At 37.7% G+C, this 21,717-nt stretch overlaps 1 protein-coding gene across 2 annotated transcripts in view; it reads left to right on the forward strand.

Annotated features, from left to right (window-relative positions):
- Nucleotides 1-21,717, forward strand: part of DEF8 (differentially expressed in FDCP 8 homolog) — a 37,425-nt gene that overhangs the window by 6,867 nt on the left and 8,841 nt on the right. The window contains exons 3-6 of one of the 2 annotated variants that reach the window (XM_069844826.1): nt 1,870-2,034; nt 3,646-3,690; nt 16,893-17,134; nt 20,582-20,803. In XM_069844826.1, coding sequence (XP_069700927.1) covers nt 1,870-2,034; nt 3,646-3,690; nt 16,893-17,134; nt 20,582-20,803 — 674 coding nt within the window. The remainder of the gene's footprint in view (nt 1-1,869; nt 2,035-3,645; nt 3,691-16,892; nt 17,135-20,581; nt 20,804-21,717) is intronic. The other variant, XM_069844827.1, reaches the window with a different exon arrangement.

The following is a 21,717-nucleotide window of genomic DNA, read 5'->3' on the forward strand; positions in this document are numbered from 1 at the left end:
GTGGGGGCACTTAAGGATACTCTGAACTTGTCCAAAAGTGACTGAGATTTTAATGTTTAATATAAATTCACTGCATGCATTTGCTATGAAATTTTTTCTTCAGTCATGAACTCAGACTTTCAGATATGAATACTTATTTTTTTGTATATTGTACATGTTTATTACAAATCTCTTGTAAAACATTTCAGTTTTTGTTTTGTTCTTTTATAAATCTAACTTTGTCATCTAGCAAGTAGCTAAAATAAATAAATAGATAAATAATAAATTAATAACACTAATAATTAATAATAATAATAATAATAATAATAAGAAGAAGAAGAAGAAGAAGAAGAAGAAGAACAGGGAGCATCCTAAATTAAATGAAGCACGATCACTTAAAATAACATTTAAAGTAAATCTAATTTGTATCTTAAATCTAAGTTCGAACTAAAACCCACGAGTATGATATGTTCATATCTGCACAAGTACCTTTCAGCACTACACTCATTTCGCTGTCAAGTCACTCACTGCACTGGAACTACGAAACATTTCTCTGTTCAAAAACATTTCTCTGTTTCTGAAAATAAATCAATATCATTGGGATTATTTAACTTACTATAAAGGTACAACATTCTGATTAGGGGTGAATTTTTGTGACTGACTGTCTTTGATCTGGGATTATGGAAAAGTACTTGTTATGTGACTTAACGAATGGGGCGTAAAAAGGAATTCATTTCAATATGTCTGAAGAATCGATTTTGTTTGTGAGTATTCTCTTGGGAAATAAAATTGTGCATACTGATATCCTATGTTGGAGGGATTTCATATTAAACATTGATATTAGCTGCAGTGTTGGTATCCAAGTAGGGCAGGAATTTTTAAACGATTTAAAATACTTAAATTTATCCTGAATAATTTCAACTACATCTTGTTGATCTTTATGCATTGGGTCCTGTATGATTCAGACATATTCTAATTTACATCTAACTGAAGTGTTGTATGGTAAAGTACAGAGCGTTCGCCTACAGGTGGGGCCAGGAAAGCGGCCTGCCTGCGGTGTCGCTTGCGGGAATCGTCTATCCGTTAGCTTCCACTTTCTATACTATACTCTGTAGAGTTTTAATTTTAAAAGTTTAGCAGCAGTAAAGACTGATGTTTTTGAAACACTAACTTCCTGTGAGACACGTCTTAGAGATTTATTAGGAGAGCGTGTAAATGATGCACTGATTTCATCAATTTTTTCTCCCGTCAATTCTCTTCGTTTTCGCTTAGGAATTGTAGCATTTATCGACCCTGTTGTCCTTAATTTGTTAACAAGACGTCTAACAGTTTCTCTACCCTGAATTGGAGCACCCGGATATTTCACTTCAAATTGCCTACGCACCTCTCTACATGACTCTGTTTTCACATATGCATCATACATAAAAACTCTTTGTTCAAGCATGAATTTTGCGTTTTGCATTGTTAACAAATTTTACACAACGCTGAATATTTAAGCAACTGTGTCAAGAAACTGTACCGTACGTGTTAAACACTGCAACATCTGGCTCACAACTGATAACTTGTCGACCTTGATGTCCTTGATTGTCGAGCGTGTCTCAACAACTGCGCGCACAAAGCGGCGTATCAGTACATGCCACTTTCCTGGCCTCACCCGTAGGCGAACGCTCTGTATTACTCAGGTTCTGCTATATCAGCAATTGAAAAGTAAATAAATAAATAAATAGAAGTTTATCTTATCAATATATACTCTACAACAGGAGAAACAGTTTTACAGTACATTACTTAGATAATGAAGTCGAACGTTAAAGCAAAGAGCAAATGTACTCGAGACACAACATGAAGACTGAGTGTGCTTGGTTCATTAATAACATTCTGGTTATGTTGCAGACTGCAAGTATAGCTGTCACGTGAAGTGCCTTGCACAGGTGTGTCGGGTGTGTGCGCATGTGAAGGCATCAGAGAACCCCACGTACATCCCTGACATCTGTCCTGAGCTGGGGTTGTCTGCACAGGCTTACAGATGTGCAGAGTGCAAGGCCCACATCACATTCAGTAAGTGTTACGTCATTAGAGCTTGGATCTGAACGTCGTTCAATTCAAACAAGACATCCCTGGGTGCTGGACACATTTCCAACAGGTTTACACAGCCCCAAAACCTTGATCAGTTTCGAGAGCTGACCCATGTGTACAAGGAGAGTCTACAGTATAATCTAAAAAAATAACAGTATGCTAATGAACTGCATTGTTCAAACCATTTCCTGTGTTACTTTGATATCTCTAAACCTTATAGCCACTTTAGTACAGCATGCTGAAATTCGTCAGAACCAACTGATGGACTCTACTTAAGAATAGAAAGCACCCACAAAAATATTTGAAGTAAAAAAGAATGAGAATAGAAATGATTAAAAAATAAATAAAAACTGACTGGTGACAGGCAGGCTCCAACTGTCAGCTCATGCTTGTCAGTCTGACACCTTGTCCACTCTGCTTGCAATTAGAGATCCTTATCTTAAACACTATATGGACATTCAAATCACGAAAATTGAGGTCCATTTGACAGGATTTTCGAATGGGTGTTGTTTTCCCATCTGTGTAGATTGAGTTAAATGAAATCAGTGTCTTGAACACTGTGGTTGGTGACTGACATGTCCAAAGTATCTTCTTCTGGCCCACGAAGTCTTCACATGATATGCACGGTGATATTCTCTGCCCTATGCAGGTAGTAAAGCCTCAGATAAACATCGCCGGTGATTGCTTTTACAGCTCCTACTTTTGCAATGATGAATGCTGGCTTCAGTCAGTATCACTGTTGACTGATGTTTGTTGAGCATAACCTAGCTAATGCAGAAAATTATTTCTAAATGCTGCAGTAAAAAGTATTAGATCTTCCATGCAGAGAAGTTTCCTTGAAAATTACAAATGAAGAGATTGTCAGAATTGTTTTTGTCTTGCAAAAACCAGTACAAAGTAGATAGTCAATGGATGACGATCATTGACAGTGTTTATCCGCATCATAGCTGTAGAGCCATCATTATGGAATGTGTGCTGTTGTACCAGAGGATACTGTTACAGAAATGAAGATGGTCATTCCTGATTCTGCCTGGAACTTGATGTAGACTTTGTAATTGTTGCATTATATATACAATGTGTCCGCAAACTCACTCCGTAGCGAGGAGAGATGCTTGATCTCCTAGCAGAGAGTTTTAAGTTGGCAGCAAAATCATTCACACGTGTACAGTGTTGACCTTCGAGTGGAGTGAATCCCACCTTCCAACATAACTGCAGCCCCTAGCATATACATCGCCGTCTCCTCGCTGTGGAGTGAGTTTGCGGACACACTGTATTAGCTTAATGGATATTGTGTTAAGAAATATTAGTTAATGCCTCATTTTAAGAAATTATTTCATTTTTTCATTGTTTATATTTAAATGTCCTCAGGTATCACAGTACAGAAAGAAGTAAATGTGCCCCATCAGCACTTTGTTAAGGAGGCGCGACAGTTCGCGAAGCTCTTTTACAGACTTTAATTCAAATATTTCATATTCTCAGAAACAAAGAGTTAACTTCAGCCTGCTGGTTCATAGAAGTAACACTAGTTTTACACTTGTAAGATGTTTTACTTGTTATAGCAAAGACATTAAAATGCCTCATCTTTCTCCTTAGCTTTCCCAAAAGGATTGACATGTTTCGGACGACCATTCACATCAGGTACAGCATAGACAATTTTAACTGGTACATGCATCTTGCTTCCTTGGATATGGTGCTGCATTACAAGTAGATTTAGATCAGTGTACATAGCAGCCTGAATATAAGACAGGAAAGCATTCCAACACCAGGTTCAGGATGAATTTTATTTCATGTTGTGAGCATCCAGCTGACTTGTAAGTTTGTTGTTTCATCTCCCTGCACTGTATTTCAAGTTGACGGAAGTGCAGCAATACATAATACAGTCCCTGAATAACTTTATGATATGTTTACTGTGCCAACTTTTGCAATTTTCCTGACTGTCTAGTTTCGAAGTGGTGTCCTCCATTGTCTGAAGCGCAGTGAAGATCCCACGCTGACTTCTGGTTTCTTGTTGTGTTCAGGCGTGTTCATGATTGTGTCGAAAAGGATGTACAGTATATTTGAAGTTCAGTTGAGTGTTCAGGATGTAATGTGGGTGTGTTTTTATGTGTTTATAAATGTCATATTGTTCTAAGGTGCCAGCCAGGTAAATTGCAGAAGTTAATACAGTAAAGATATCATAAAGTTATTCAGTGTTAAGAGTGTGTCAATAATAATACAGTCATTTGAGTAACTTAGTACCGGTCAGTGTAACTTTGTACCAGTTCCCAATTTTACTATAAGATTTAATTTCACATTTCCTAAGTGTGATATCTTTGGCCTGAGCCATCTCCATAACCTAGGATCTCTATGCTTTGCTTTCTATCTATTATGTCTGGTCCCTGAAGAATATTTAAGACTCGAAATATTGCATTCTGCTCATAGTTGCTGATTTATGAACGATTTTCAACTTTATATTTAACGGATACAATCCAAATATAATAGACAATATCATAAGGAAGACAAAACAAATACTTAACAAACACAAAAACACACAAACACAAGAACACAAGAAATACATCACACTAACATATGAAAACAAAAGCACACATAAGATCGCATCTTCATTCAGGAAACAGAAATACAACATAACATACAAAACAGAAAACACACTACAAAGACATCTCAACACACAAAAAACACAAACAAATAAATACGACCACACAGGTGTATACAAACTCAAATGTAATAGTTGCGACAAGTTCTACATAGGACAGACAGGCAGATCATTCCAAACACGCTACAAAGAACACATTAAAGCAATAATCAGAGGACACAATACATCTACATACGCTGATCACATAACCAATGCAAACCATACATACAATAACATAAATACAGACATGGAAATCGTACACATACAACCCAAGAACCAAAAACTCAACACACTAGAACAATATGAAATATACAGACACACTAAAACACACCCCGATCAAATCCTCAACACACAGATCAATTTCAGTACACACACACTATTCAACTCCACAATTCAACATCTTCCAACAATAAAACACACCCTCCTAACAGGCAGAGAAGTTCGAGATGACGCCGCGATCTAGTAGGCTCTGATGATGGTGCGTGAAGCACTGAAACAGCTGTAAGCCGGACAGATATTTCATATTTAACACAAGTAAGTCCACTAGTTCGTCAATTAATTTTATATTTAAGTATATAATTTTATCTTACCATTACCGTTACAATTATTATGTGTGCGTGCGTGTTTTTTCTTCACGTGAAGTGGGCAGATACGCAGTGGCAGTGGTAACTTAATTACACACGATAATTACAATTAATAATAATAGTTTGAAATAACCTGATTAATTATCAAATGTGTGTGTGTGTTTATTACAGTCAAATTACTTATCAGTAGTACACATGTTAAACCATTACAAAATTACATGAAATGGTACATAAAAGTTTTTGACAAACGTTTTCGCCATAATCATGGCATCTTCAGGTCATATTAAAGGAGAATACAATAACACATGATGAACACTTGAAAATTCAGGTTAAAACAATCGTTAAAAATGTTTAAAAACTGGTGTAGTGGGGAGTCTAAACATGTGCCATTAAAATATGTAGCATGAAATTAACACTGCAATAATTGATAAATGTACAAAGAAATGGAATAAAAGTATAACATTCTTCAAATGCAGGCAGGCAGAGTTCCCAAAATAACGAAACATGCTCAAAGTAGTTCGCTCGTGCTGCTATTTAATGGGCTTACGTAATCAAAGCCAAAGTAGTTGAAGAGAAGCTGACCTGATCACTAAGATGCAGCAACACTGATTAATTAAAGTAAACCTACCGGTAATTTGTCATTACTTTGTGTGTGTGCGCGCACGTGCTTTTTTAATATTAAGAATCATGATGTTACGTCCTTGGTTTGTGTGGTGGGGAATTATAGAAGTCTGTCTAGCAGTGCTGTGTACTGTAACTGTAGCAGGCAGCGTTTACAGTGAAAGATTTTGTCTTATATTCAGGCACTTTACATGTTTGTCAGTAGTAAGTGACTTAACATTCAGAAGGGCTTTCTTAAAACTGCTTTTCTTGCCGCAAAGTGTTTAATTCGTCTCATGTTGGAGGAGGGATCATTCCCATAGTTGTCCATTGCAGTTGACTGGCTAACTGAAGTTAATCTATTATTAATTACACTAATACCCTTAATTAACTGCTGCTGTACCCAGGGCAGAAACCACTACATGATAATGCTTTACATGGTACAGCCATGGAAACATAAAGTGGCCAGCTGTATTTTTTTTGTAACTAAGACAACCGAAATGGTACAGTTGTTGGCATAAATTCAACGTGCGTATAAGGCACAATAATGCAATTAAAACTAATTCTGATCTTGTGAACTACAAGAATATGCATCATAATCAGTATTTAGAATGTTGAGAAGTTACATTTATATGTGTAAATGTTTGTTGATAGAGAATTAGATATCAGAGATAACCAACGTCATTCCATATCTCCTTGATACCTGAATGGTAGTACATTAGCCTGCCAAGAAAATGTTTTGTGTTCTGTCCCCAACCATGACTGTTTTATTATTATTATTATTATTATTATTATTATTATTATTATTATTATTATTATTATTAAAACTGGAATCGTGACAACGCTTTTTAGTTCTTTTAGCACTCTGATTATTATATTATTTATGTATTTGTTACATTAAGAATTTTAGAGAAGGGCGCAAATAGCCATAGTAGCTGACGCGCCCTTCTGAAACCCTACTACTACTACTTAAAACTGGAGATCATATGTCATCAGAATGCCTCATTCTAGAATTCCACGCCAAATTTTAAATTACCATCCTGTGGGCAAGAGATCCTTGGGCAGACCGTTCAAGAGTTGGCAAGAGACCGTAACGGGCCACTAGGCCCAATACATGCAAGGATGATGATGATGATGATGATGATTATTATTATGATCATTAGTATTATTATTATTATTATTATTATTATTATTATTATTACTACAACAGCATTGCAATTTGAACATGTATTAACTTGCTCAGAATTGTACCAGTTTGGTCTTGAAAATATTTTTGGGAAATTATGTAGCAATTGGGTGTCCATTCAATATGAATACACGTGACTTCTGTTATCAGCAAATTCTTGTAGTTTTATAGGAAGGGAAGTTGGGAAAGGGATACACTAACTTTTAATATCCACAGAAGCATATTGTGTGATTAGCTAGTTAAAGTAAAATTGGCATTGTCACTTCAAAGTAATTTATTGTCTTTATTTGATTACATTATTATTTAAGTGTATATTATTATTGTTGTTAGTGACGGACTGATATAGCATAAGTCCTATCATCAAAGTTAAAGTCTCATCTAGTACATACAGATTAAAAATTCATACGAATATATGACCACAACTGTACAGTTGAACTTTGATTCTGGAGAAATTAGACGGCCAACTTATCTTTCCATGAGTGTACATGCATTCTGGATACTTTTCTCATTTCTCTGTCCTACATTTTTTTGTTGAATCATAACCAAATTTTCCTTGGTAACCCTTGGTCAGCTGTTTGCTGTATAATTCTCTTTGTTCATCTTGAAAAGGCAGCCATTCAGTTGCAGTTGTTAGGTACAACTGATGACGAAGCAGAGAAAGCCCTTGTGAAGTGACAAGTCACCATCGCAGTGTTACTGATAGGCATTAATGCGAGGCTGTGGTTATCATCTAAACACAGGACAACCAGAGAACTCCGGCGTCGTCCCTGTTCCTTGAAACGGCGTCCTCAGGATGTTATTGGTTCTCAGTTGCACTTGCTGATGTGATCGTGTGGAAACTGGGAATATATTTGTAACCTGCAAGTCTGTATGTTCAGTGTCTCGTCCACTCTGCATGCTGTATATCTTGTTAGAAATGTGAATGAACATAATGCCTGTGACCACAGTGTTGAAATCAAAGTCCAAGATCTTTAGAGTGTGAATTAAGTGAACAGAACTTCATTTTTGGCAGTGATCACAACTTTCTAAAGCTTGATTCAGGAGGGGACAGTTTACAGGAATCATATGTTGAAGCTAGTCGACTTTCCTTATTTAAATAGATCTGAGACAGTCAGGTTAAAGTGGGATATAAGTTGTTCAGCTATCGACTGATGTAGGCATTTTCTGGTTAACTTGACTGCACCAACTTGAAATAACTTGCAGGCAGAGAGCTGCAGTCTAGTCTTATTCGTAAATAATAAGTGCTGATAATGATCCAATTATACAGGGTGGCACACGAAATGTCATACCATTTAATTATCACATAAAAATTTTAATATTGTTGTTTCGATGTTTCTAATTGCACTAGTGGATGCCGAAATTCATGGAAAATCCGATAGGTAGCATCACAGTTCGGATGTAACCATAGCTACGAGCACAAACATCAATTTGTGAAATGGCGGACAATGGGCGATTGACTGTTGAGCACAAGGTGAAAGTTGTTCTGTGTTGTGAATAAACAAAACGTTCGATTCTGGGCGAGGGAACCTCCTCGCATACTGCATGAAAAAGAAATGTTTGCGGTAAAAGTTTCTGTATGGGCCGTAATTTCGAGCCACGGAATCATCGGTCCAATTTTCTTCGATGAAACTGTCAACCAAGTTCGATACAAAACCATGTTGGAAAGCTGTTTTATCCCCCATCTCATGGCAAAAGGTCTCACTATGGAAACACAGTGGTTGATGCAGGATGGAGCCATCCACAAACACCGTTCTGGATTACCTGCACGAGATGTTTGATCTTTGTGTGATGTCACATCGACTGGGTGCGGCAAAATGTGGCCGCCTCATAGCCCGGACATTAATCCGTGCAATTTCTTTTTATGGGGATTCCTAAAAGAGAAAGTGTACCAAAGGAGACCAGAAAATGTGGTGCAGCTCAGAGTCCTTCTAGTGGAGTTGTGCTGTGCGCTATCTGAAGACTTGTGTCGAAAAGTAGTGACGAATGTAAGGGTTCGTTTGCAAGAGGTTGTGAGGCAAAACAGCGGTCATGTGGAACATGTTCTGCATTAGAGATAAAATCCCAAATCCTAATTATTAATTCTGTATAATTTTGTAAAGCTTTAATACAAATCAATACGTGTTATGTGTAAAATAAATGGTATGACATTTCGTGTGCCACCCTGCAATGTTCAAATATCCACGGTATGAGAACACAGGATTACCTTAATAAAAACAAAAAGAAGCTTGTGATGGAACTTGGCAAAGTTTTTACATGTTGATGTAAAAATTGCTCGTAAAAGTGGAAATTAAAATAATGCCGACAGGACCTCATGTAAGACTCAAGTCATCGTAGTAGCTGATACTTTTTGGAAATATTGAATAAGTATTTGAAGCTATCACTAATTTCCAGATAACGCTTTTTTTTTGTTCTGGGTAGGTACCAGTATTGTCTTTGTAGTATCCTTTTCTCATAGGCAAAAGCTCTTCAAATTCCCAAGTTATTTTAAGTTTGATGCTGTAAACTGTGGATTCTGTCCATGGAATTCTTTTAACAAAGTGTTGAATAGACATGCTTAACGTAGTTTTTCTCTTCCTCTTTTTTTATTTTGTAATTCAAACAGCATCAAGGTGATAATTAGCTGGCCATGTGTCTCTAGTTCCACAAAAGTAACGTAAATTCAAGGAATATTATAACTGAAACACTAGTAAAATCATAAAACTTTCTTCGTAAGATTACAAAAGTGGCTTCAAGGTAATACATTTCAATAATTGTAATCCTGTGAGCTTTCCCATCTGAATCAGGTTGAAGTGTTAAAAAGCGACTGATTACTCTCGAACTGGTGTGATGTTAAGTGTACATATTTTGTTTCATTGTAAGTATGTTCTCTGGTTGTCCACGCTTCCATTTCACCATAAAACAATCAAATTAATTAACACACCTTGAAAGTAAGTCGGTCGTAACCGCATGTGGTTGATACGGTCGTGGGTGGAGCCGGTACAAGTCTTGGAGAGGCGACTAGTCTCTCACTCCAGTTCTGGTTTGTAAGGAATGTTGCAGTGAGGTACAGTACTTGAACCTTGACAGAACATCCACAAAAGAAATGTCATGGGCATTTTTTCACACACCAATGCTGCTGACTTCCTCAAACAATGGCTGGAAATACAATTAATGTGTTTCCTTGTTCGAGATATGGATGGTTGCCTCACTTTACAAAATTACATAAATATCTCTGCGCCCACGTTTTCATCTTCATTTAAGACGTCAGTACTTCTCCTCTCTCAAGGATTTTTTTATCCATTCCAAGATGGAAGGGTAACTATATAAATTGCTATTGTCACATTTTCTGGGGCGTCATGGATTCCATTCCTATCCGCTCTGCGTTACATTCAGCGTGATTGTACCATTTATTTTGGCAGTTTCGATGGACAGCAGTTTGTAAGGAAACTAAATAATCTGCCTTGCATACAAGAAATACTTCTTTTTGTGAGTAGTCTGCATAAGTTGTTTAAATGTTATTTTATCCATTCCTGAGATCATGATTCTAAATTTTCGTTATCTGCCTCACCTTCTGCCCTGATAGGTCAGTTGCTATAAATCCTGCTGTGTATATTATATTTATTATACGGGCTATTCCATATGAAATCGATCAGTAAAAAACCTCGCATTTTTTTAATACTCTAATTTATTTCCTTATTTATACAAGGTGCTGAGTACAATGCATTTTCAAAAATATAGTATCGAAAGTCAAACGGTTTTCGTACTATTAAGCGACAAATTTAGCGTATTTTATAAAAACAAGCCTCTTTCAGCGCTCAGAACTCTGGAACCATTTACTGCAGAACATTGAACGAGAGCTCATTTTGAAGCTGACATTTGGTAGGTTATGTTAAGAAGTAATCCTTATTTTTATTGTACACAGAGAGACGATAATCTGATTTTACTTACTTTTAGGCTTTTTGGCATTTGTAAAAATGTAAAAAATATTGAGAAAAACCTTGCATTATTAAGAGGGATTCGGCATTGTTTGCTTAGTGGTACGGCAATAAGTTTCGAGGGTATTAAATAAATTATTTTCACACGCCTAGACTTGAATGGCACAGTACCGCAAGCACTGGCCGAGAGCTGAAGATAAGCGAGCGTTGGGCGTCATTTTACTCCTGTGTTTATGAAAACTTGTGATAAAGCTAGCCCAGCTATGCACTACTAGACGAAACATCACGTGTTTGTCTCCTGGCCTTGCTTGTCTTGGCTAGCTCCCGTCTAACAGTCAGCTGGTTACTTCACGCGCGTACTATGTATTTTCTTTATTTGATTTTTCAATACTTTATCAAAGGTGCACCAGTAAAAAATATGTGTTTACATGTACTTTCAATGCGGAATCTAACCATATATTTTAAAAATATTTTTTCGTGGGCAAAGGCGTCTTAATGAAGAAAAATGAATATTTCTTCATTTCCATAAAAAGTAAGAAAAACTGTTTACATGTCAATATAAACTTTAATTTCTCAGCATCAAAATAAACCATGATTTTGATCATTGGGTGAAAGGGTTTCGGAGCCACAACAGTTTAAAGTCGCTAATTTTATGAAACTACGATAAATTTAAGTATTTTTAATTTAAACGCTATGAAGTTCTGATGTTTCAAACTTTGCACAAAACATTGTATCATAGTTTTCTACGGACAGAAAAAGTTTCATTGTATTTAAAAATTGTAAGGTCAATTTTCTCTATATTTCGGTCGATTTGAGATGGAATAGCCCATACAGAGCGTGCAGTTTAAAAGTCCTGAATCTTTCTCAACTGGTCGGTGGCCCGAGTCCTTTGCGATCACTGGCATTCCCCTCCATGAAAATGTGGTGCTCTTCCCGTCTGCAGTCAGCTGTAAGTGAGATTTCATTACAGTAGAACAGTGTTGTCTTGTGCAATGATGAGATATTCACTGCATTGTCGGATATTCATCTTGAAGACGTACATCAAGTGCAGAACAAGACAAGCATTTAGATGTAAAGTTCCTGGCAGCCCATGACGTCTTCGTCTTCTTTCGTGGTCGGTCACAGAATCTCTTTTATTAACTTATCCACCAATTTTAATATTCCTCTTCTTGTTAGACCTGCTTGTGCAATAAACAAGACTGCGAGCTGCCCTCACATCAGCAGTGTAGCTGCAACAATGCGCATGTTGAATGTTAGGTAGACACTTAAAGTTAACCAGAAGAGGAAGACGATTCCCTGTGGTCTCCAGAAATGGAAGTATTTGAGGTAAATTGAGTCTATGTTTCTGAAGTGGCTAGATCTTTTTGCTTCTTGAAATTTAATAATTGTCCAGAATTTATTTCAGGACCTTTCTTCTCTAAACAGCTAGCAGATAGCGTGCTTGAGATTGTGCATATGCTAGTGATCCAGGAGAAATGTACAGTACCAGAAAATGGGCTGCTTGAATATTGTGAGTCCCAGATACCAGACATTACGCATGCTCAGAGACCTAGAGCACAGATACACAAGCTATTACTAATGGAGTTACTGAAATTCGTTCTATTTCGAGTGTGCCATAACCTATTCTGAAACGCACGTGAAAAGATGCAAAGATAATGGATTTGCTTTAAATAACAGATGGATATATATATATATATATATATATACACACACACACATATACATACATACACATATATTGTCGGACCATCGGATCTGTGCCCCTTCAGCGCTGTCGTCATTCTTGAAAAAGTTAACGCCTGTACTCACTCCATTCCACCCGCTTTCCTCTCACCACGTTAAACAGCAGGCCAGGAACCTTGCCGAGTAGGGATGTTGCCAAACTTCCGTCGAACAGTGTCATAAATAACTGGTCCTCCATGCTAATGATAATAATTGCTACAATATAATTTCTTTCAATCAAAATACATCTTGTATTTCTACATTTTTTAAACTTAAATCCCATGTCTCGAATCATTTTCCATAGCGTTTCTCTCCAACCTTGAGTAATTTCTTCAATGTTGAACCTTCTTTCTGAACGGTATAAAATTCTTGTGTCTTTCGTCTTAAAATATACATCGGTTTATATCATCTACAAGAATTAAAGGTTCCCTTGGTCTTTTCTTCCCTGGTGATTCTAGCTTTTCATCTCCTGCACAGACTCCCTCTCTCCTGATTTTCTTTATTAGGCACTCTGACCTGCCTATATTGTATTCTCAGTATTAGTTAAGTAAGTAATTTTAATACGTAATCAATTGAAATAAAATAAGCCTCACCTGTGATCGCAGCTGCTATTTTCGTTGCCTTATTTATAGGAAACAGATATTGACCTGTTTGTTTCTCTTCATCGCAAAATGATATTACGTACTTGCTTAATAATATTTATTTTGCCACTCCGTCCTACAGTGTTCATGTTGAATTGACAACACTGGACTGCAAGTGCAAATATTGTACACTGTCCGGCAAGAAGGCTAAAAATTGTGAACAATGGGGGAGAGAAAGGGAGAGAGATAGAAAAGACAGAGATAGGAATGCAGGGAGAGAAATGAATTACCGAGGCTGAGAAGGAATTAGTGTTCAGTTCGCATATCTTATGGGGGCACAGATCCGATGGTCCGACAATATATGTACATAGTATTCTACCCAAAAAGAGGTCTTTTACTGCAAAACCAGCATTCTCCAGTCTTTCTTATTTTCTGCCTTCCTCTTAGTCTCCTCATATGATCCATATATCTTAATGTTGTCTATCATCTGATATCTTCTTCTGCCCCGAACTCTTCTCCCGTTCACCATTCCTTCCAGTACATCCTTCAGTAGGCAGTTTCTTTCAGCCAGTGAACCGCCAATTCTTTTTTGTCTTCCTAGTCAGTTTCAGCATCATTCTTTCTTAACCCACTCTTTCCAACACAACTTCATTTCTTACTCTGTCCATTTCACACGTTCCATTCTTTCCATATCCACATTTCAAATGCTTCTAGTCATTTCTCTTCACTTACCCTGACATTCCCTAAAATAGAAAAAAATTAAAGAAATTCATTGCATGGTAAAACACATTCAAAATTTAAATAAGAATATAGTTTTCCAATGAATCTCGGCCGACTGTGGGCTGAGAAAGCTGATGTGTTGGCTCAGAAAGGAACTGAAATCAACATACAAATAAACTATACATTTCCATATGAATCTATTAAAAGAATTATATAAAGGAGGGTCAATTCTAACCGTCACAACAATTCAGTAGTGGAACACCAACATAGCCACCGGCTTAGCTCTGTTGGCTAAGGCACTTGCCTGCCGATGGCACGGGTTCTATTCCCGCTTGGGTGATTACCTGGTTGGGTTTTCCGAGGGTTTCTCCAACCGTAAGGCAAATGTCAGGTAATCTATGGCGAATCCTCTGCCTCATTTCGCCAAATATCATCTCACTATCACCAATTCCATTGACGCTAAATAACCAAGTAAAAGAAAATTTAAAAAACACCAAAATTCAAGATGAAAAAGTGGTTGCTGGTCACGATTGCCTTAGTAAACACCGTTATCAAATCTGCTTATTGACTTCTCCTAAATTCCTGTCGTGCATAACGGAAGAGGATATGGACATGGAACACATGAAAAATCGCGAATCACTTTGAGACTTGGGAAGCAGTAAGGAAGATATCGGTGACTTCATTGTTAAATCCCAAGCATTAGACCACACACTCACCTTATATAAGCAGTTCTTATCATCATGAATATGCTTGTTATGATTTAGCTTTCTCTTCTCGTTTTTTCTTTACAATATACAGTAAAACCCCGATTATCCGTCACCCTATTAACCGATTGTCGGATTATCCGACTGTCCCTCTCCCCTTCCTCCCTCCTTTGTTTTTTGCTATAGAAACATAATTATGAAGTACATACTACTACAGATTATATTAGTACCAGTATTTTTTTTCTAGAGTGTTATTACAAGCCTTGACACTAACACAGTATGATCTACTGTTCGAGTCGCCGTACTGTATAGCTTGTACTGCATATAAAGTATATTCCATGAGTGCCTAAACAAAACGAGGTTGTGCTAAGTACCGAAAAAAATGCAAATAATTGAGTGGTTTGGGGAAAGAGAAACATAAATCTACAACACGAGATCTGTACTATTCCTATCTTTCCACTGACAGCCATTACAAGGAATTCCCTTGCCCTTAAAAACTTGTCGTTGACAACAGACTTAAATTATAGAAATACTGATTCACTACCTAGCATGTTAAACACAAAACCACGGAGGAAATTAATTTACGAAAATATTTTATGGTGCGGATTATCCGATTTTTTCGATTAACCGTTCAGTCCAACCCCTTCATTACCACGGATAATAGAGGTTCTACTGTATAAACATTTTCGTAATTTGAAGTTTGTTTCCTTTAGCAATCTACACAATATCCTATATGCTAGTCTTAAATTGAGTTTTAGAATTGACTCTTCAGAAAGTATTTTCTTATCCTATCATTTTCTGGACAAGATAATGATACATGCATAGGGTACTCTTTTTGTCTGCAGGACACTCATATAATCTCTCATTCTAACCTATCTCTGTGCTTATCTATCCCTACATGCTATTTTATCTACTTAAAAAACCTTGTTGTTGCAAAACCAGTTCCTCACAAATAGCAGCTTATGTTGTAATATTTCATTAAAGTATGTATGTATCCAATGCCTACCCACTTCACATTACGTGATTCGGGTTATATTTCATTAATGTAAATATTAAATAAATAAGAGCTCAGGTTACATCCTTGTCTTAACCCCTCTAACTTTAACCTGTTTTGATACATTTCCATCTGGTAATTTAATTTTGAATCCAGTCTTATTATATTATGTTCTCTATAAGTTTTGAACACTTTTAATTTCGTGGTTTAATGATTTATCATTTTAGTGATGCAAGACATTTGATCTTATTTATAATTATTCCTACCCAATAATAATAGGAAACTACAGGGTCTTCACAAAAAGACTCAACACTTTTAAATGACTATGTTTATACAACTACATTACATTTATCGATAACAATTATTATATTGTGGAACTCTTGAAGGCTGGGATCTTTGGAGTGCAACAGGGGCTGCCACCTAGCACCATATCCATTAAATGGTACAAAAAAATTTAAACAGAATGGAGTATATGACTGAGAACCCACACGAAATCAGCATCCTGAGAAGTATCTTGTGTGGTGTGTCATGTCTTCTGTCGGAATCTTCGATGCCACAGTTAACACTGAACTTTATCTACAGATTCTGCAGTAAGATTTTGTTCCAACTCTTCAAGGGATGGGAAAAACATGGATGAGACATACTTTCAATAAGATGGTGCAAGACACATACTTTCAGTAAGATAGTGCAAGATGTCACACAGCAGTCCTTGATTTACTGGATGAGCATTTCCATGGTGGAGTAACCTCTAATCGGTATCAGAATGATTTCGTGCTCTTGGATGGACTTGGCCTCTCTGTTCACCGGACTTAAAACCTTGTGATTTTCATTTGTGTGGATTTCAGTGTACTAGAATAAGCCTCTCATAATTGAGGAGTTGAAAGGTAAGCTGCTGTACAGGGAATTCGTGATGAAATCTCGAAGAAATAGCGGATAGTTTTCATCAATGATTCAATATGGTGGCAGCAGCTGCAGGGTCTCCTATTGAAAATCTTTTTACATAACACCAAATTCCCAGCTCTCAGGGATATTTTAGTATCAAAACCAATGTGTCTAATATAACAGCTGAAATACAACCATTTGAAAGTGTTGCGGCTTTTTGTGAAGACTCTGTATTTGCAATTGCAACACGTCAACAGGCCAAGTTCACGGTGATAATGGGGATGATGTAATTTAACCATGCTGGACGTTGTGAACCAACAGAGAACAGTTGGGTGGAGCCACGGCTGTGTGACTACGACGGCCGGTACTACTGCCCCAGCTGTCACTGGAACTCCACAGCCGTGATCCCGGCGAGGGTGGTGCACAACTGGGACTTCGAGGAGCGACGTGTGTGCCGGGCATCCAAGCAACTGCTGCGCATCATGGAGAAGCGCCCCGTGCTCAAGCTGCAGCAGTTGAACCCACGACTCTTCGGCTTCGTCGAGGAGCTCAGTCTAGTCAAGGTAGCACTTCAGCTCCACAAGCACGGAGTTAAGTAATGCACAGGTGGTTATATCAAAAGTTAGATTTGTCACGTAGTTTGGATGTAATCGCGGTTCAACTACAGCTATACGTCAAGAGATTTTCTCTCACTTTGTGACAAGTCGCGTTACGATTTCTTGCAGTTAGTGACCGCAGTACCATCACTGCCTGGTCCAAATTGCTATGGTCTGATTTACAACAATTGTACATGTCTAGAAATGCAGAAAAACGTTCTGATTCAAAGGAATTTTCAGACAGAGGAAGCAAATGCACTCACCGCATTGAGATGTTAAAAATTTTAAACATTGTGGCTCGGTTTCTTCAACCTTTGTTAAATTATAACAATGTGTTATTCCATTTTAACTGTAAACTTAACAGTTGAAGCATTTCTTCAACTACTGTTAGTACTAACAAGCTGTTAAAACCTATGTTAATTTAACTTCCCAATTTCATGCAGTTAAATCATTTAACTCTCTGTTAGCATAGAAGTATCCAATATGGCTGGTGCGTTAGATGCTGAACTTATATATCTGGATTACTTAGAAAATGATATCCATGAATACATAAACAGAGGGGATGATTTCTGTGATTTGACAGACCAGAAGTTCATACAAAGGTATAGGCTATTTTCTGCCAAGCCTCACTTTTCGCTTTCAACGTAGATCCGTTTGTTTGTTTATTCTCATTAATTGGTTTATACTGCGAAATAATTTCCAGCAGAAGGTTTCTTTCGAACGAACAGAAATTAGTCCCACGATTTCTTTTTGTTACAGTGTTTTCCATTTCATAACAGCAATACCAATACGCTGCTCCACGCTATTGTGATACAGACGAGGAAAGAAGCAGAAATCAAACCTGAGAGAATAGAAAGACTTCTATCCTCTCTGAATCAAACAACGGAAACAAGCGAGAATCGCAATTGTCAGAGTTCAGAAAACAGAAGCGAGCCTATACTTGGTTATAGGTTATGGTTAAACTGTAGAATCTCTGGCCCTAACAGAGAGTTAACAAACAGAATGTTAAAATGTGAAATGTAAAGTTGAAGAAACGCAATATTTTTAACAACAATTCATACTTTTAATTTACAGTTAATTAATGCTATGTTAGGTGCATTTTAACAAAGGTTGAAGAAACCGGGCCTGTAGGTAATATATATATATATATATATATATATATATATATACACACACATATACACACATACAGGATGGGTTAAAAGTCACTTTTCCCAAACACATCCTTACATTCAATTACATTTACAGATTTTGTTCAAAATTGAGGTTTATTTTGTAACTTTTTAATACAAAACAAGAATGTAACTTTTATTCAAAACAACAATAATCACTTTTTACAATTGAATATAAACACTCCCGTCAACAATGAGATTTCCACTCCACACAGCAACACAGTATTCGTTATTGCACTCCACAGACGACAATGACAATTTACTTGGATTATTGAGAACAACAATGTACTGCTAATCGTAACTAATGTTCACAAAGCACTATTTACAACACAGAACTGTCAGTTCTCAGTTCACAGTTCGTTTGCCTTGGCTAGTTCTTCTAGCTTAGTCACTCGAGTTCACAGTATCTCGAACGCCAGACCTTCAGAGACAGTCCACTGAACTTCGAACTCAGGTCCCCCAACTGCGGTCCACTGCACTCACACAGCTGCGGACACAAGTCGAACTCCGGTCTCGAAGCTGGCTCCACTGCTACACAAGACTGACTGGCTAGCAACTACTCAGCTCACTTGCGTCTCGTATTTATAACTAAACCATAGTTTCGGGAAAGTACGATGCTGGAAATTTCTGCAGATGCCGAGAAGATGGCGCCTCTCGAATTGTCTGGATTTCTCCCCTCAGTCGCAGGCGCATTACTTCCCCCTCTCTGCTGCGGAACAGCGTGTCGCCTCCTCTACTCTCCTCTCCATGCCACGCAACGCCCCCCAGTGCTCCGTGGAGCCCGTGTCGACTCCCGCGCGACCTGCCCTCTTGCGGGACGTGTGATCGAGTCTCGATGTGGCTGTCACACTTGATACACAATGCGTTCTTACGGTGCTTCCAGCAACGTTGTAGCACAAAAACACGTTGTTCTGTGGTTAATTTGCGATTCATTGCAAGAAACTAGTAGTTATTGCATACAGTCGCAACTCAACATAGTAAAACAAAACAACAATAATAATAAGACATGACATTGGAAAAACAGTTGACGCACAAACATGGTTGTCAACCCATCACGTTTATTCAAGTTATGACGTCTGTATATTATGTATACAAGTATGAAACCTAACAATGAATATTGGGGAAAGCGACTTTTGACCCACCTTTTTTTTTTTTTCGCCTAATGGCAGGTAGGCCTACTTAACTGTTACTCATTCACTCATATTGAACCCAGTTGTGTAGACCAGTAATTTGCTGGCCATTGCCCAGGATGCACCATAGGAGCCTGGTCTACGCTACACCCGCAGTGAGATGAGATGATGGAGATTTGAGATGCCACAGGGGAACCAGAGCTCCTAGAGAAAATCCCAGTTTTATGTGGACAGCAGACCTGCACAACACAAGGCACAAATTGGGGGATCGAACCTGGATCCACAAGATTATGAATCCAGTACTCTAGCCACTGGAGTTCCATTGTGACGGATAATAATAATAATAATAATAATAATAATAATAATAATAATATGTTCTGTTTATTGTTAAGGGTGTTTGAGAATAAGGTGCTTAGGAAAATATTTGGGGCTAAGAGGGGTGAAGTTACAGGAGAATGGAGAAAGTTACACAACACAGAACTGCATGCATTGTATTCTTCACCTGACATAATTAGGAACATTAAATCCAGACGTTTGAGATGGGCAGGGCATGTAGCACGTATGGACGAATCCAGAAATGCATATAAAGTTTTAGTTGGGAGGCCGGAGGGAAAAAGACCTTTGGGGAGGCCGAGACGTAGATGGGAAGATAATATTAAAATGGATTTGAGGGAGGTGGGATATGATGGTAGGGACTGGATTAATCTTGCTCAGGATAGGGACCAATGGCGGGCTTATGTGAGGGCGGCAATGAACCTCCGGGTTCCTTAAAAGCCAGTAAGTAAGTAAGTCTGTTTATTGTTATTATTATTATTATTATTATTATTATCATTATTATTATCATTATTATCATTATTATCATTATTATTATTATTATGAATTGCTGTGCTGAAAATAGAATGTTTTTGGAGTTCTGTTGTACATCTTAGGGCAAATAGTGTTCTACAGATGAGAAGTGATGTTGCAGGTCTTGGACAATGTTGTTATAACCTTCAGTAACTTCGAAGCACTGAAGAATCTATATCTGAACAAAATGCTGACAGCTTCACGTTTGGTAGAAGGTTGAAAAAATCCCCGTGGAGGAACTCACACTTGCTATATCTGTATTCCAGAAAATCCGGGAAGATATCCTTGTGATGAAGAAGTACTTCGTGTCATGCAGAGATGCCATTGAGAGTCGGTTGCTATGGCAACTGCAAGAACGCCAGCACTTCGTAGAGAATGTGGACTCGTTCAGCTTGCAGGACCTCATTGACATCAACTCTGGGGAGCTGCTGGAGTACTTGGAGAAGGTGCAAGCCGTGTTCGTCAAGCACATCAAGGAAGACTGCAAAGTGAGTTTTTCTTACTTTTTATGGAAATGGAGAAATTTAGATTTTTCTTCATTAAGACGCCTTTGCCCACGAAAAAATATTTTTAAAATATATGGTTAGTACAAATGAAAGTACAAATGAACACATATTTTTTATTGATGCACCATTGATAAGAAAGTATTGAAAATATCAAATAAAGAAAATAAATAGTACGTGCATGAAGTAACCAGCTGACTGTGAGGCGGGATTTAGCCGAGACAAACACGTGATGTTTCGTCTAGTAGCACATAGGTGGGCTAGCTTTATCACAAGTTTTCATAAACACAGGAGTAAAATGGCGTCCAATGCTCGCTTATCTTCAGCTCTCGGCCAGTGCATGCGGTACTGCACCGTTCAAGTCTAGGCGTGTGAAAATAATTTATTTAATACCCTCGAAACTTATTGCCGAGCCACTAAGCATACAATGCCGAATCCCTCTTAATAATGCAAGGTTTTTTGTCAATATTTTTTACATTTTTACAAATGACCAGCCTCATGGTCTAGTGGTCAGAGCTTCTGGCTATAGTTCATGAGGTCCCGGGTTCGATTCCCGGTAGAGCACAGGAATTTTTCCTTAAAGGGGATTATTCCTGTGTTCGTCCATGGTCTGGAATTTAGGTTAAGTTTAGATTTAAGACCTCTCCTGGCACCACATTATCATAATCATCCTATCACATCATCGGGGCAATGTAACTCCGCCTTCCAGGCACCCCAACCTCAGAAGTGGGTTACAACTAAGCCACGGCCAGGAGAGAAGACCAGAAATGTCGAAAAGGCAACCTGGTGGCATTGGATAAAAAAAAAAAACATTTTTACAAATGGGCAAAAAGCCTAAAAGTAAGTAAAATCAGATTATCTGTCTGTGTACAATAAAAATAAGGATTACTTCTTAACAT

The sequence above is a fragment of the Periplaneta americana genome, chromosome 14 (genome assembly GCF_040183065.1).
Source record: "Periplaneta americana isolate PAMFEO1 chromosome 14, P.americana_PAMFEO1_priV1, whole genome shotgun sequence".
NCBI lineage: Eukaryota > Metazoa > Arthropoda > Insecta > Blattodea > Blattidae > Periplaneta > Periplaneta americana.